The sequence below is a fragment of the Myodes glareolus genome, chromosome 13 (genome assembly GCF_982192425.1).
Source record: "Myodes glareolus chromosome 13, mMyoGla1.1, whole genome shotgun sequence".
Classification (NCBI taxonomy): domain Eukaryota; kingdom Metazoa; phylum Chordata; class Mammalia; order Rodentia; family Cricetidae; genus Myodes; species Myodes glareolus.
The window spans coordinates 45036361-45054456 of NC_142038.1; the positions used below are offsets into that span (position 1 = coordinate 45036361).

General features: G+C 40.3%; 1 protein-coding gene across 2 annotated transcripts in view; it reads left to right on the plus strand.

Moving 5' to 3' along the window:
- Window positions 1-1071: 1071 nt before the first annotated feature.
- Window positions 1072-18096, plus strand: part of Lars1 (leucyl-tRNA synthetase 1) — a 57952-nt gene continuing 40927 nt past the window's right edge. Inside the window, exons 1-6 of one of the 2 annotated variants that reach the window (XM_048419081.3) lie at window positions 1072-1253; window positions 4178-4302; window positions 8905-8992; window positions 9530-9610; window positions 14738-14875; window positions 17448-17609. In XM_048419081.3, the coding sequence (XP_048275038.2) occupies window positions 1248-1253; window positions 4178-4302; window positions 8905-8992; window positions 9530-9610; window positions 14738-14875; window positions 17448-17609 (600 nt within the window). In that variant the 5' untranslated portion in view covers window positions 1072-1247. Of the gene's footprint in view, window positions 1254-4177; window positions 4303-8904; window positions 8993-9529; window positions 9611-14737; window positions 14876-17447; window positions 17610-18096 lie in introns of those variants that run through there. The other variant, XM_048419084.3, reaches the window with a different exon arrangement.

Genomic DNA, 18096 nt, shown 5'->3' on the forward strand with positions numbered 1-18096 from the left:
GATGGCGGATCTCTGTGAGTTTGAGACCAGCCTTGTCTACAAAGCAAGTTCCAGGACAACCAGGGCTATACTGTGAAACTCTGTCTCGAAAAAACAAAACAAAACAAAACAAAAAAATCAAACAGCAAAAAAAAGTGATTTATAAATTGTTGCTAGTTAAAAGAAAGTGCAGAAAGTGATGGAGTGAGTGCATTTGTGTGTGCAGCCCTTACTTGGGAAAGCCAGAGCTTTCTTCTTCGTAGCCTAAGGCTCCTTCTTTCTTTCATCCAATGATGTTTTTTATTACATTCGTATCATACACCAGGCATGTATTACACCATCATTAAATTTTGTCTACGACTACTTATGAAAAAAAATCTTCACAACTATTGGTAGCACGTTTCAGTTGTTTGCTCTTCTTATAGTGCTTTGTAGACGCTTAGTGTTTCCTGGGTTAATGGATTAATGTATGAACAAATCTGAACACTTGAGAGTAAAAGCCATCTATTATCAATTCTGTTCGACAGAATAGTTTTGTGCTGATGGAAATATTTCAGCATATTTGCACTAACCAATATGGTAGTCATAGATGGATGAGTACTTGAAATGTGGCTTGGGCGTGGCCTGAGCCAAGCTTCAGCGAACAGGTGGGTTTCTGATCTCTTTCCTAAAGGTGCAGATTATTTGGTAAGTGCTATTAAATGTCTACATGCTGAGCTGTTGAATGCTACTGGTGCTAATAAATACCTGTGCGTGGTGGCATAATTAGCCATAATTAGCACCTCACTCACTGAATAGCAATCAATTCCGCGTTGTGGCATCCTGACAGACAGACTGCTCCAACGGGGTGAGAGGGTTCACGTTCTTAATTCCACCTCCTTTAGGGCTCACTTGCGGCAGTCCATCATCCTGAACTGCATCACGGATCTTGTAGTTCAACCTGAAGGTGACATCACTGCCGGTGTTACCTGGGAGTGGGCCTATGGCTATGACTGAGTTCCGGTATCCCGTTGTCTTTTGGGAATTGTAGTTCAGAAACGCCGGTTGTACCTCAGTACTCATGGTCTGCGAACTACAACTCCCTGCTGTCCGCGAGATGCGCCTGGCTGTAGTCTGCGAGCTGTGCGATTGCCTCAGCAAGTGTGAAGTGTGTGCTTTGGTGTCCTGGGAAGCTAGGATTCCTCGAGTGGGAGGGAAAAGTTGGAGCCACTTCTCTGAGGATATCGTGGGGACCGCTGTGCTGGATCTTGAGTCATTTGGGCGACACCATGGCGGTGAGTTTGGGCGGGAAGAGCATCCTCAGGTTTGGGCCCTGAAACCCAGCTGTTAGGGTATTCGGGGCTCTCCACATGTGCCTGTCGCCGGGAAGGGAAACACCTTTTTCGGAAAGACGCCTTTCCTTCGCTGGAGGCACGATTTCCTGGGAGAATCATTTGCTGTTCTCCCTAGTTGAGCCAGCGTGTTCACTTTACGCGGACTGCTTAAATTCCAAACACGGAATTTTGTCGTGTTTTAAATATAAATAGAGGTAGAGAAGACTATGTAAATGTTTCCAACAATCGGGCACCTCACTGCGAATGTGTTTAGTGTCTCTGAAGCACTGACTTTTAAATATACTTTATTTTACAATTAAGCAGCTGGACCCGGTGGCACAGGTCTAGTAGTCTCAGCTACTTTGGAGACCGAGACAGGAGGACTGAAAATTAAAGACTTGCGTGGGCGTGGAATGAGTTCAAAGCCAACCCGAATAACTTAGCGAGACTGTCTCAAAATAAAAAGTGAAAAGGGCTGCGAGGTAGCTCAGTGGTAGAGCTCTTATCTAGCATGACCAAAGCCCTGAATTCAATCTTCAGTATGGGGGGGGATTAAATAGTTTAGCAGGAGGGAGCGACTGACTTTCAGAGGTTAGAGGTATTCCTTGAGGCCTCTTGAGCTTGGTAGTCACAAAGACTTTAGAGGACAGGCGGGTTTTCCTCCTGCCACGTTCACCTACCCAGGTGGAGGAGCAGAGATGACTGGGCAGGGTATTTCCAGGTAAGGACAATGATGGCAGAGTAACTAGACCCAGAAGCAGAGGTACGTACAGTGAGAAGATGGGACTGGGTGGGCTGGCAAGCTAAGGGCTGGCGAAAAAGGGACTCCATTATCAGGAGAAGATCCCTATAGGGTTGAGGAATTTTTGACGCTAGATTTTTTTTTTTCATTCCGGTCTTAGTCTTATGTAGCCCAGGACCCCAGAAACTCACTGTAAGGCTTTATCTCTGAGTCTTTCTGCCTCTTACCTTAAAGGGGGTTGGGTTTCAGGGGTGCAATATTGTATCTGGCTTAAAAGTAACTCATCTGTGCTCTTCAGGAGATCATGGCTTTTCTTTCCTCCTCCTCCTTTTTGTGGAAGTGTTATTGGAAATTGAGCCCAGAGCCTTGCACACGCTAGGCAAATAAACTGCCATTGTGTTGCATACCCACCTTGAAAGGACTGTTTCTAGTTAATAGTAAAATCTTTTGAAGTGACCACCTCCATGGCTATTCATACCCATCTTTGTGGGAGAAATAGTGTTAGAGAGAGCTGGGTAGGAAAAACCTCAAGAAAAGAGGCAGGGACTAATTTCTCTGTTTTATTCTGGTGATGTGTGTTTCTTACCTTGCAAGGTTAAATATCTGTAAGTAAAAGGTAATATAGTTTGTAGTCATGGAATACCTTGTGGTTTACAAAAGACTTGTGCCAGAAATAGACTGGAGCGTCAGGAGCACTGTCAGTCTGAAAACCAGGATAGAACTTATTTAGGGTCCTGGTTCTGTATTTAGGAAGTGATGGAGCCAGGGTATGGGCAGCAGAGCAAGGGAAAACAGAAATTGGAATAAGGCGATGTTCAGATTTGCTGTCTCGAAAATGGTAGTCACAGTTTATCCTACTTCTCAGGGCTGTAAAATTGAGATGATGTTTATAAAAATATTCTGATAACTGCAGAATAGCAGGCTATGGTACACCCCTTAATCCCAACACTCAGAGGCAGGCAGATCTCTGAGTTTGAGGGCAGGCTGGCCTACATAGTGAGTTCTAGGCTAGCCAGGGCTGTATAGCGACACCCTGTTTTCAAACAAAACAACACCAGAAAACCCAAGCCACAAAGCAAAATAAATGAACTGCAGAATACTGTGAATATATGTATTTGCTTGTATGTGTATGTGTATACTGTGCTTGTGTGCCACCTATGTAGGCCAGAGGAGGTGTTGGATCTGGAACTCCCTGGAACTGGAGTTACAGACAGTTATGAGCTGCTGTGGGGTGGTGAGAACTGAACTCAGGTTCTCTGGAAGAGTATCTTGTGCTTTTAACCTCTGAGCCAGTTTTCCAGCTCTCCCGTTCTTTTTTTTTTTTTTTAAGTATTTATTTATTTATTATGTATACAACATTCTGTCTTTGTGTATGCCTGCAGGCCAGAAGAGAGCACCAGACCTCATTACAGATGGTTGTGAGCCACCATGTGGTTGCTGGGAATTGAACTCAGGACCTTTGGAAGAGCAGACAATGCTCTTAACCACTGAGCCATCTCTCCAGCCCCCCAGCTCTCCCTTTCTTGATACTTACTTTTTTAAAATTTGTAATGGAGTCTTGCTAAGTTTCTCTGTTGCCCTTGAACGTGCTCTACATCCCACACAAGGCTGGAACTTGCTGTCCTTTGTGTCTCCCAGGTAGCTAGGTTTACAGTTCTGTGCCACCAGGCTTGACCTGGAGATACTGATTGTCACAACCAGGTGTGTGCTATTAGTACCTACTGAGTAGAAACTACAGATGCTTTAAACATCCTACAGTGCACCAGAGAGCCCCTGAAAGCAAAACCTGGCACAGATGTCAGGCTGGCCTCAAACTCACAGAGATCCGCCTGCTCTGCCTCCTGAATGCACCATTCCTGCTGGGTTCAGTAATTTTTAATATTGTGTATTTACATTTTAAGGTAGGCTTGAAGAATTTGATCTGTCGGCGAACAGCTCAGGTTTTTTTTTTTTTTTTGTGGTTTTTCACACAGGGTCTCAGGTAGCCCAGGCTGTTCTCAAACGTGCGGTGTGCCTGAGGGTGCACTTGAATTTTGATCCTCTCATTTCCACCTCCCAGGTGCCGGGATTATGGCATGCACTAGCTTTCCTGGCTCTTATTTCTTTTAAAGCAAGCTATTCTGTCTCTTTTTGTTTTGAATAGGAAAGAAAAGGAACAGCCAAAGTAGACTTCTTGAAGAAGATCGAGAAAGAAGTACAGCAGAAATGGGAAGCGGAGAAAGTGTTTGAAGTCAATGCATCTCATTTGGAGAAGCAGAAGCAGACCAGGTGACTCGGTGACGATCCCCACACTCATCTGCCCAGGGAGAGGGAAGTGAGAAAGTGTGTACAGTGGGCTGGAGGAGCTAAGTTCCACCGTGTACGCAAGTCCAACTCTTTCTACGGAATTCTTAGATTTTGTTCACATTAAGATAACACACACACACACACACACACACACACACATTTATTTTTGTGTGTTTGCAAGTGTGGTACATACGTGATATTCAGAGGACAACTTTCAGGAATCAGTTGATTACTACCATGTTGGTTTTGAAGACTGACCTTGGGCCTTTGTCTGCAGAGTTATCTCACCAGCCCTTACAGATTATTTAAATTATTAATTTTCACATTTTGACAAAGAAGAATGTTTTGAAGTTTTGTATTTATTGGCTGATAAAAGGAAAGCTTTTTTTTTTTTTTGAGAGATTCTTACTGATATTACCTCCAATATAGAATAAAATTTTGAAGGGTCACTACATTTGTTGATTTTATTTTATAAGTACTATATTGCTTTGAAACTAAGATGATAATTTGAGACAAATTGTAGACAGTGATTATTGGAGGAAAAACAAAAGCAAAATATTGTCCTCAAAAAGAATGCTACAGTAGCTGGGCATGGTGTCCTTGCCTTTAATCCCAGAACCCAGCACTCAGGAGGCAGAGACAGGTGAATCCCTGAGTTTGAGGCCAACATGATCTACAGAGTGAATTCGAGGACAGCCAGGACTGCACAGAGAAACCCTGTCTTAACCCCCCCCCAAAAGACTGTCACAATATGTTAAATTAATGTGTATACCTTTTTTTTTTTTGCATATATTGACATTGTCCAAGTAGGGCATGGTGGTGCACACCTTTAATCCCAGCGCTTAGGAGGCAGAGAATATGTGTGGTAGTAGCTAACTGTGAACTAACTGTGTGCTAGGAGACATACCCTAGTCTCACTGAATCTTAAGAATTTTTATTATGTTTATTTGATATTATTTTTTAATGTTTATGGATGTTTTGCCTGCATGTATGTCTGTGCACCATGTTGGTACCTGGTGCATACAAAGCTCAGAAGAGAGTGTCAGATCCCTTTGACTGGAATTACAGATGCTTGTGAGCTGCTGTATAGGTGCTGTGAGCTAAACCCTGGTCTGATGGAAGAGCAGCAGATAGATGCTTTTAACTACTGAACACCTCCAGTCCCTTGCTTAGCTTCTTAATTGCTTTTTAAGGTGAATTCTTCTTTTTATCTTTTGAGACAAGGTCTCACACTATTCCAGGCTGGCCTACAACTTGGCTGTGTAGCAGAGAATGACCTGAGTTGATCCTCTGCCTCCTCCTAAGTGCTAGAATTACAGGCATGTGTCATCATGCTTGACGTGTGTGGTGTTGGGGATCAGACTCAGCACTTTGTGTATTCTGGGCAAGCTCTCAACTAACTAAGCTATCCTCCCTCAACCTGGTAAAAAAAATTTTTTTTTTTTTTAAATTAAACTACATGTAACAGATGGTGAAGCAGATACAGAGAGGCTAAGTAAAGTTCTCAAAGTTGATAAGAGTTCACAGGGTGTGACTCTTTCATACTTCTGTCCTTCCAAGTATTTTTTTTTAAGGGTATCTCTATGTAGCTCTGGCTGTCCTGGAACTTACTATGTAGACCAGGTTGACTTCTACCTCACCCTGCCTCCACCTCCCAAGTGCTGGGATTAAAGGCATGTAGGACTACTCCTGGCTTTGCCTTTCCAAGTATTAACCAGGCAAGACTAGCTTGTTTTGTTTTGTTTTGTTTTGAAAGATTTATTATGTATGCAGTGTTGTGCCTGCATGTTTGCCTGCAGGCTAGAAGAGGGCACCAGATCTCTTAAATGGTTGTAAGCCACCCTCTGGTTGCTGGGACTTGGACTCAGGACCTTTAGAGGAGCAACCAGTGCTCTTAACCCCAACTAGCTTGGTTTTTAAGAGCTGATGAACTAAAGATGTAACTGAAGATGTTTCTAGGGCTTCTAATTAAAAAAAAAAATCTATCCTCTTTACTTACTACTTAGGTAAACTCTAATGGAATGCATGTAGTGTCATATATTTAAAGAGAAATTGCTAGCATACAGTATTGTTGTACCTTAAACTATAGTTTGTTACTTCTGTTGCTTCGTTTTAGAATTTTAGTTCACATTAAATCAATTTAATAAGAAATGAACCATTATAGTGCTTAAGTCAGTAAAAGAATGACCTGTTGAGATATACAGTTTTGTTGAATAAATTTATTAATATTGTGAAGATTAAATTTCAAAAGTCTTTATAAAACATACTGTACTTTAATAAAATTCGTAAGTGAGACACACTGAGTGATATATTTGTATATATTTGTAAACTATGAAAAAGGAAGAGAATGGCAAAAGCCAACTGGAGAGAGAGCACATATGGTTGGCTTCACTGAATTATAACTTGGGTACATAAGTGCCTCAGTTATTTATAAGTACACGGCATAATAAAATGAACATTTTATTTTATTGAGACAGGATCTCACTATGTAGCCATGCTGGCCTGGATCAAACTGACCTTGAACTCATAGAGGACCCCCCCCCCCCTCTGGCTTCCATCCTGGCTGAAAAATTAACACTTACAAGTGCACCATTTATGCTGTGTGATATAAATATGTACTTTACAAATACTTATTGTGAAAAAGAAAGATAGTCTGAGAATAGAAACAGCTTTTAATAAGGTGATCCACTGCATGTGCTGTGTGATATTAGGACGTCTCTCCACTGCATGTGCTGTGTGATATTAGGACGTCTCTCCACTGCATGTGCTATGATATTAGGACGTCTCTCCACTGCATGTGCTGTGTGATATTAGGACGTCTCTCCACTGCACGTGCTATGATATTAGGACGTCTCTCCACTGCATGTGCTATGATATTAGGACGTCTCTCTACTACATGTGCTGTGATATTAGGACGTCTCTCCACTGCATGTGCTATGATATTAGGACGTCTCTCCACTGCATGTGCTGTGTGATATTAGGATGTCTCTCCACTGCACGAGCTATGATATTAGGACGTCTCTCCACTGCATGTGCTATGATATTAGGACGTCTCTCCACTGCATGTGCTGTGTGATATTAGGACGTCTCTCCACTGCACGTGCTATGATATTAGGACGTCTCTCCACTGCATGTGCTATGATATTAGGATGTCTCTCCACTGCATGTGCTGTGTGATATTAGGACGTCTCTCCACTGCATGTGCTATGATATTAGGACGTCTCTCCACTGCATGTGCTGTGTGATATTAGGATGTCTCTCCACTGCACGTGCTATGATATTAGGACGTCTCTCCACTGCACGTGCTATGATATTAGGATGTCTCTCCACTGCACGTGCTGTGATATTTAGGACGCCTCTCTCAAGGAACTTGAAGTTGCTTTGTGTGTATCTAATGAAAAAGGAATCCCCCCCCCCCTTTTCTTTTGGTTTTTGGTTTTTCGAGACAGGGTTTCTTTGTTTAACAGCTGAGGCTGTCCTGGAAATCGCTCTGTAGACCATGCTGACCTCGAACTCACAGAAATCCATTTGCCTCTGCCTCCCAAGTGCTAGGAGTAAAGGCATGTGCCACCACCTGGCCGGAATCTCACTTTTTCAAATAAATGTTAGAGCAGTACAGATTCTTAAAAATGTAAATTTTTAAATGATATCATTGTTACTTACATATTTCAGTCTAAGTTAAACCTCTCATGTTTGTTTCAGAGATATTTATCTCTTTTCTGTGTTGTTGTGGTCTAACCTCAGGCTTCATACATGCTGTGTAAGTGTTTTACCATCAAGCTACATCCCTAGATCAAGGAGATTATTGCATAATATCATTTATGAATGTATGATGCTTTCAAAATCAAACTTAAGTTTTGAAGAGCTTTTAATTTCAAGTTTATAGACTTAGTATCTTTTTTTTTGAGACGGTCTTACCTTAGGTTTAACTGACCTAGAGCTTTCTGTATGAACCACACACAGCTCAAGTTCACAGAGATTCACCTGCTTTTGGCTCTGAGTGGTGTGTTAAAGGCATGTGCTACCCTGTCCAGCCCAAGCTTGCTATCTTTTAAGTAACTAAACCTTTTTATTTTTTATTTTTTTATTATTTTTTGTTTTGTTTTTTGTTTTTCAAGGCAGAGTTTCTATGTAGCTTTGGAGCCTGTCCTGGAATTAGCTCTTGTAGACCAGGCTGACCTCGAACTCACAGAGATCCGCCTGCCTCTGCCTTTGGGATTCAAGTGCTGGGATTAAAGGCGTGCACCACCACCGCCCAGCTCTTTATTTTGTTTTTAAAAGAGATTTTATTTTTGTGTTAATGTATATGAGTTGTTTACCTGTATGTAAGTATCCCAGCAGTGCCTGCAGGATTTGGAAGAGGGCATTCGATCCCCTGAAACAGTTACAGATGATTGTGAGCTGTCATACGGGTCCTCCTGTTCGAGCAGTAAGTGCTCCTACACACCGAGACATCTGTCCAGCTCCTCCAAAACTAGACTTGCCACAGCGTACTTACATGACCCAGCAGCCTTTCCATTTTGTTGTGAAAGAAATTTAACATTTTCTTTTTTGTACTTTCCTTTTCACGTGATTACTTTGCAGCAAGGGGAAATACCTTGTCACTTTCCCATATCCATACATGAACGGACGCCTTCATTTGGGACACACGTTTTCCTTATCCAAGTGTGAGGTAAAGCTCTTGTGTTTATTACTAACTTGGGATAGGGAGGGTCTATATTAAACACCAGTTTGGAAAAAAATTGCACGTATAAAATTCATTTCTTGTTAAGGGAATTCAAATACTTTTAAAGAATAATTTTTGTACCTTAAATTATGTTTTTGTTTCCATGTTATGTGCTATTTGTTCAGAGTTCTGGACATGTGTATGTTTACAATTTCTATGCTGGTTAAAAACAACAGAAAAGACAGTGGAGTAGAATTTGGCAGTGACAAAATGTCTGTTTTAACACTGGGAAGAGGGACGTTAGTGCTGCCAAAAGTTAGCATTTTCCCTTGCAGTGGTGGCGCAAGCCTTTGGTTCCAGCACTCAGGAGGCAGAGGCAGGTGGATCTCTGTGAATTCGTGGCCAGCCTGGGCTATAGAACAAGTTCCACGACAGGCTCCAAAGCTACAAAAAGAAACCCTGTCCTCCCCCACCCCCAAAGTTAGCATTTTGTGTACATTTGCCATTTATATTTATAGTTTAAATTTGATTTTCTTCCTGCAGTTTGCAGTAGGATACCAGAGATTGAAAGGGAAAAATTGTCTGTTTCCCTTTGGGCTCCACTGTACTGGCATGCCTATTAAGGTAAGACTGCTTAGAGAATTAGCTTCTCCTCTTCCCTTTTCCTTAACTTTTACAAAATTTATTTGTGTATTATTTAGGTATGATTGCTCTATCTGTGTATGTCTGCACACCAGAAGAGGGCACCAGATCCCATTGTAGATGGTTATAAGCCATCATGTGGTTGTTGGGAGTTGTAGAAGGACTTGTAGAAGAGCAATCAGTGTTCTTAACCTCTGAGCCATCTTTCCAGCCCCTGGTTTCTACTCTTGAGCTTAGAGTAAAGAAAAATACCTGATTTATAATCTTGGAATTGGATTTTTCACTGATGCCATTTACATCAAAGTATTCTATTAAATGAGCTAAATTTGTTATAGTGAAAATTAACTTAAAAATTCTTTAAAGGACTAGGGAGATAGCTTAGGGTAAAGCATTTGCCAAATGTCTTAGGATTCTATTGCTATGAAGAGATACCATGAACATAATAACTCTTATAAAGGAAAACATTTAATTGGGGCTGGCTTATAGTTCAGAGGTTTAGTCCATTATCATCATGGCAGGAAGCATGGTGACACGAAGCTGACATCATGCTGGAGAGGTAGCTGAGAGTTCTACGTTTGGATCAACAGGCAGCAGAAGGAAACTGTGTGCCACACTGGCCAGACTTGAGTTTATAAGACCTCAAAGCCTGCCTCCGCAGTGACACGCTGCCTATAGCAAGGCCATACCTACTCCAACAAGGTCACACCTCCTAATAATGCTACTCCCTATGGGCATATGGGGGCCATTTTTATACATACCATCACACTAAGTAAACTTGATGACTTGAGTTCAGAGCCCCAGAAAGTAGCATGAGTTCTAATAGGCTTAATAATAAAAGCCCAGAGTCAGGTAAAGGGGAAAATGCTGATAGACCACAGAGATGAAGGAGCCGAACCACAGCCACCTTACCTGTTCAACTTCCCATCCAGAACGAGGCTGAGTTCCTGTCCTCCCACCTTATCTCTTCCTCTCTCTGCCCAGCCATATCACTTCCTGTGTGTCTGTACAAACCTTCAGACCTCTATGGTTAGCTAGTGACTAGCTCCATCCTCTGATCTTCAGCCAAGCTTTATGTGTACAAACAAGATATCGCCACATTTCTCCCTTTTTGTCTAAAAATTAAAAATAGAAGGTTATAACTAATATAAGGAAAACTATATACAATAAATACAATAACTATGTATAATATATACAGGTAATAAATACATCAATAATGTCTAGTCAATTAACAATTGATAAATTCAGAGAAAATACTCCATATCTATCCTATCTTGGTGAGTTCAAAAGTTGTACCTATTTCTCTTTTCTAGTCTAACTTGCATTAACAAAACTATCTTTTTATGTCTCTCAACCTTATACACTTTATTTTCTCAATCTGGTAATAAGAAAAACTATACTATAACTATAAAGTCTTCAATTTCATCAGAGACCTGAGAAGGAAATAATATTAACTGAGTAAGCAGAAAGTGCGAGCAAACTTCTTTCGAAAAATGTGAGAAATGAAGAAATAGCTGACTGCCTGGTCAGTCACCCAAGGTTTCTCTGCAATGTTGGGGTGTTCATCTGAGGCCTATAGGCCTAGCATATCCTACAGCTTCTCTGTGAAGCAGATAATCTGAAGAGCTTTCCTACTTTGTCTTGGCAGAGTTTGGCAGTCCTTTCTTTTGTGTCCTGTTTGTCCAATTTGTACAGCATACTCTCAGCAGTTGAGACAAGAAAACTTTCTTACCCAATGGCTAACCTATGCCACGAAGAAAGTAAACTCCAGGTGGAGTTTCTTCTATGCCCATCATCTTCTCTGAAATAGATTGATGCTGCCAGAATCAGACATGTCTCATTGTCATAAAAATAAAGAAAAGAACCTATGTTATTAAAACATCTTAAATGTCATATTCTGTAGATCTCTAAAGTATTTGAAGACAACCTGTCTAAAAAATATTTCTGACCTTGAAAGCATACTTAATATCACTACAAGTTCGATTGTAATAGGTGACTAATTGCTAACCTGCATTTCCTTTTTATCTTAAATAGTTGGTAATAATAGCTTTCAAGGGCTAGAAATTGCATTATGTTGTTAAATGAGTTGCATAGGTACTGTACCTTGAACAAGATTAGAAATGTATGTATAGTATGTTCTAACAAAAATAATCACAACTTTGTATCAATATACAAAAAATCCAAACCAATGTAAAATATTTAAAACTAGTGATTGCTTTTTTGGTTTAAAAGTAGATTCAATAATCTACCTTTTAATCCTATTTCTATATCCCTCCTTATTTCTTTTCATAGTAGATTCAATGATCTACCCTTATATCATATCTGTATCCCTCTTTTTTTTCCAATCAGGCACTCTGAATCAGTCTCCTTTGTTGAATTTTTTTCCTGACTATAACCAATAACAACTTGTTACCAACCCCCCATAAACAGTGACAAATATCCATAACCCATTGAATGACCAAAAAACACCTACCCCACCTCTTGGGAATGTGGGCGTCGTATTCTTAAATTTACTTCCTGCTGTCTGGGGAGCGATAGATCCTGAAAAGAGAAATTTGGGTCAATTGTCAAGTTCTGGGAAAGGTAGCTGTATCATTTTTTGTCTAGTCCAATCTCTGCACAATGGGAAAATGCAGAGGAGAGCAGTCTGTAAGGCTGGATCATCTCAACTAGCCACCCCAAAATTGTCCTGAGCAGTTTGTAGTCCAAAGCCAATCTTTAGGTGGTGTTTTTTCAGCTTATTGGTGTTATCATAGTCCTGGTGGAATCATTGTTGTGGGGTCCTATTTTCCTTTGGAGACTTCAAATGTTGCTCTTAGGCATGGTCTTGGTTCACTGCAGAAAACTTAAATATTTTAAATGTCCTGTACATCAGATCTCAAAGAGGTTAAAGGATAAGTATTTGTTATGTACATCCAGAGTACAAAAACTTAATTCCTAGTTACTTGATAGAGACTCAAACCTGAAATTGTATACAGGAAGCTAGATGAAACCTTTTTCTAAAATTAGTTAGTACTCTATATGACCATTAATATCATGATAAAAACTTTAAAACATACATATTTTAATCTTATAAATTTTTATGTATATTTATGCCTCAAGAGATAGAACCAAAGGATTATGAGATTAGTGACAAAAATCATCTTTTAATTTTTGCTTTTCTTCTGTTCTGTATCAGGTGGCTCTTCTGACCCAAGACAGAGATTTTGGATTTTACTTTAACAAGCATGCTTGGGTTTAGAGAAGGAGAGAGCCACACTCCAACTCCAAAGCTAATTTTAATATTTAGTTGGATTGGGACTACTAAAAGACCATTTGCATTTTATGTCTTTAGAGAACAGCAGAAACAAACATTTGGGAATATTTATGAAATTTTATCCTATTGGAAATGTGATATACCAATAGGCCAATTTACTCTTTTTCTTGAGATTTTTTTTTCTGGATGATTTGTCCTTTTTCTTCAAATTCCTTGGCTGGATGCCTTTATTCTCCTGAAAAGACAAAGACAAAGCCCTTCCCCAACCCTAAGTTTTGGAAAGTTTCCTTATGGCAAGTTATTTCCGATCAAATGAAAAGCATTTGTTAGTTTTCAAGTTAGTTTAGATGTAATATTTTAGTGTGCATCTCTTTGTGGTGTGTATCTCTTCCAGTGCACATCTCTTCTGTAGCGCAGTGCACCTCTCTCTGTCTTCACCTCTTTGTAGCATGCACCTGTCTTTCCTAAGTAACATGCACCTGTCTTGTAGCGGACATCTCTGGAGTGCAAGGGCGTACCGTGCATCACTGCAGTCACATGAATCTCCCTTTGATTGAACGTTGATGTGATATTGTCCCCTTTATCTTCTCTGTAGTTAGATTCCCTGGGACATCTCAAGATGGCTTTCCTGGGGTTGCAGTTTTACATTTTCTTCTGTGGGCTGTGCTTCACGTGTAGCTTGCTTTAGACCTTTTTGTTGTCTGACATGATGTTCATTAATGCTTGAATTTAGGTACTTTGAGAAGAATACTATATTCATGAGGCATAAACTTCCTATTGTGTCACATCAAAAGCATACAATGGCAGCTTGTTTCATTTTAGTAACATTAAGTTAATACATGACAGAGTTTCTCATTATAAGGTTGTCTTTAGTAATTAGAAAGTAGTCTGTGGGGACTATATTGAGAAACTCTGAATGGCCTATTATTCAGTAGCCTAGTGGTTTTAGCATCTTTTGGTGATCCTGGCTTATTTCAATTACCATATTTGTGGTTGCAAATGATGGCATTTTTATATGTGTATGTGGCATTGGAAATTGAACTGAGGGTCTTACACTTGGTAGCCCAAGAGCTCTAATACTGGGTCACTTCTTCGAACCAAATAAATATTGGTGACTCTCTCCCCTTTCAGTACTGGACTTTTAGGTAGGGCTTTGCTTTACTAGGTAGACAGTCTCTCTAAACCTGGATTATATCCGTATTTCTTTTCATTTAATTTTTATTTTGAGATAGTCTTGTTAAATTGCCCAGGATGATCTTGATCTTGTAATCACCCAGCCTCAGTCTCCAGAACATCTGTAGGTGCCAGTAGTACCTTTCTAGTTGTATCTTACTTTTCAGCTGAAACTCTTCTTTGATGCTTTCTCTGTTTTGGGGAGTGAACTTATGGGATAGCTTGGAGGAACTGTGGTGGAAAGCCCAGTTCTGTAACTTGCTAGCTTATAACCTTGGATAAATCACTTAATGTCCGTGTCTGTTTTCTAATTTAATATTTGTACTGTCTACCTCTCAGGAGTGCTGATTACTAACAGAGGGTAAGAATTTACCTTCCACTACAAAGATAATCTTCAAACTGAGAGACCATTAGTACTGTTACCCAAAAAGACATCCTGTGTTTTATGTGTCTTTTCATTTTTGCTGTTTAGTGTGTCAGGATGCTACATTAAGTACTATAGATATTGAATAAAATACAAACTCTGTCATAGGATTTTGAGGCATGTGATTTACATCATCTGGGTTTTCTATAATACTTGTGTGTAGATGTTACATGCAATTTCAGAAAGTTGGTTTTTGTTGACCTTGGAAACAGTTTATTTCCTTGAGTTCTGAACTTGGCTCTTTATTCTTGTGCTGTAGGCGTGTGCAGACAAGCTGAAAAGAGAAATAGAGCTGTATGGCTGCCCCCCTGATTTTCCAGAGGAAGAAGAGGAAGAGGAAGAAAGCAGCGTTAAATCTGCAGATATAACAGTGAAGGATAAAGCCAAAGGAAAAAAGGTCTGCTGGTTGTTTACGCTTCAGTTGTCTTGCCTGATGTTCCCACCGCTCTGGTTTAGTTTACATACCCAGCACTGGTAGCTGTCTGGCACATGAAGTGTACTTGGTAATTTTTTAAGAAACTGTCAAATCAAGACTGTTTAGATGATTCAGTGGGTCATGAGCTTTCTAGGTAAGCACAGCATCTCCAAATCCCAGCACTCCATTGATGAGAAGGGCGGTAGAGACAGAAAAATTCCCAGAAGCTTGTAAGCTAGTCTGGAGTCACAGTGTTGAACAGCAGAGATCCTGCCTCAAATAAACTGACAGGTTGTCCTGACCTCCACGTGTGCACCATAGATACTGATGAGCATGCACCCGTAAACATACATCTTACATACACCCACAAAGATGAAAAATCCACCAGGCCAGCAGGAGGGATCGATCAGTAGTTAACAGCACTGTTAATCCATGTCCATTCCCGGCTCCTGCATGGTGGTTCCTGTTTGTACTGCCAGTCCCAGGGTATCTGCTGCCCTCTTCTGGCCTGTTCTACATGCACATGGTACACAGACATGCATGCAAGCAAAACACCTATTTACATAAAAATAGAATAAATACTATTGTCTGACTTTATTGTTGTTTTTCACTTTAATTTGATATATTTTAAATTTAAAGGAGTTTCAAGATAGTGCAGCATTCCAGCTAACCTTTGTCCACCTTCCCTAACGTTACTCTTCTTTACTCTTCTGTAACTATGATACATCATCCTACCTAAACAGCTAACATTAGTTCAGTGCTGTGTGCTAAACTGTAGAGTTCATCTGAAGTTTTTTAAAAAGAGGACTTAATTTTTAAAAAGATTTAATTTTCAATTTTTTTTGTGTGTGTCTTTGTGTGTGTTTGTTATGTGCAGATACTTAGAGAGTCTAGAAGGTGTTGGGTCCCCTGGAACTGGAGTTACAGGCAGTTGAGAGCAACTTGATGTGGTTGCTGGGAACCGAATCTGTGTCTTCTGTAACAGCATGTGCACTCCTGATTGCTGAGTTATCTCTCTAGCCTTCTGTATTTGAATTAGAAGTTGTGTGTGTGTGTGTTGATGGGGGAGGCAGGGGCAAGCTTACAGTAGGTGCATGCTTATGGAGGTCAGAGGACAGCTCTGAGTAGGTTCTTTCCTGCCATCCTGTAGGATCTAGGGATAGAGTCAGGCTGTCAGGTCTCTGCACAAGCACCCATACTGACTAAGTCCTCTTGCTGACCTTGTATTGAAGTTGTACCCATCCTTCTAATGTCTTTTCTCTGCTTTAAACAGGGGGTGGGAGTTTAGGGGCTGGAGAGATGGCTCAGCAGTTAAGAGTACTTGTTGCTCTTGCAGAGGATCCAGGTATGATTCTCATACCCACACATGTATTTCACAGCCGTCCACAACTCAGAATTTGAGGGAGTCTAATGCCTTCTGACTTCTGTGGACACCAAGTCTACATATGGTACCTATACATACATGCAGGCAAAATATACATAAAGTAAAAATGAGTAAATTTAAAAGAAAAAGACCCAGTCTAGAATCCACACTACATTATTAACTTCTATGATTTTTGACACTGAGTAATGTTCAGATAAAGAATTTATCTGTTCAGTGGTGGCGTATGTCTTTAATCCCAGCACTCTAGAGGCAGAGGCAGGTGGATCTCTGTGAGTTCAAGGCCAGCCTGGTCTACAAGAACTAGTTCCAGGACAGGCTCCAAAGCTGTAGAGAAGCCCTGTCTCGAAAAACCAATTAAAAAAAATTTTATTGACTTTCAAAAAAGTCATGTCTGTTTTTGTGTTGCAGTGATAACACAGATTGGGTAATTTATACTGACCAGAAATTGATTGGCCCACTGAGGCTGGGAAGGCTTATGTTGAGAGTTTAGTACCTGATAAGGCATTTCTTGCTGTGTTATCTCTGAAGGAAGGGAAAAGAAATAGCAGAACAGGAAAGAGAGACAGGGAGGGAGAGAGGAAGTAACATGTTCAGGATAGGCCGGATTTATCTTCTGTGGTGCAGCAATGATACATTCTTGAGGGCAGAATCTCTTTAAGAGTCTACATTTTAACACTGTTACATGGGGGAGTTAAGTTTCTTATAGTTAAAGTGGGGACCAAAATTTCAACCATTAAATAAACTTCAATTTGGGGTCTCCTGATGGTTTTTCATATAGATTAAAATGAAGTGACTTTTTATTTTGAGCCAAGAAAGGCATCTGTGCTGTTAGAAGAAAGGAAATAGTATGGTGCTAAGACTGCAATGATGGTGTTGAGTGGTTCCTTCATCTTGTTATCTCTGGTGTCCGTTTCCTGGTGGACATCCTGATATCTGTCCCTGCTGTGGTGTTCTGGTTCATCACCAGTGTTGTGTGAAGCAGAGCAGCAAATCTCTTATGAGAGATCCTGTCTGCATAGCGAGTTTCAGGCCAGCTTGAGCTACACTGTGAAACCCTCTTTCACAAAGAAACACAATCACCAAATAGGATTATGGAATTAAAGTTACTGTGGTCCTGGGATGCTGAATGGTTGTTGACTGTACTTTACTGGAGTTTGTGTTTGTTTTCAGAGCAAAGCCGCTGCCAAAGCAGGGTCATCTAAGTATCAGTGGGACATTATGAAATCCCTTGGGCTTTCTGATGAAGACATAGTGAAGTTTTCTGAAGCAGAACATTGGCTTGAGTATTTCCCACCACTGGCTATTGAAGATCTGAAGAAAATAGGGTTAAAGGTATGCCGTAGCCCTCAGTGTTAGAGACAAGTGAAAGGCACTTATGTTTGTATCATTCAAAAAGATATGGAACAACTTTTAAATTTACAACAGTATATTCTGGCTGAATGTCACCAAATGTTACTAGACTGGCAGCGAGGAAGAAAACCTTCAACATTTGACTCATCAGAATATATTTATTAACAATTGGTAGAAAGGGGTTTTATTTAAAGAATACAAAGACACCAAAATTTAACTCAAGTATGTTGACTGTATTACTTAAGTATTTCTTTTAAATTTATTGTAAATCTTATATGTTAACTAACGTGTATGTATTTTTTTGTTTCTCTGTTTTGTTTTGTTTTTTGAAAAAGAGCTTCTCTGTGTAGTTCTGGCTGTCTTGGAACTCCCTCTGTAAACCAGGCTGGACTCGAACTTAAATATCCTCTTGCCTTTGCCTCCTCAGTACTGGGGTTAAAGGCATGTGCTTTTACTGCTCAGCAAGTGT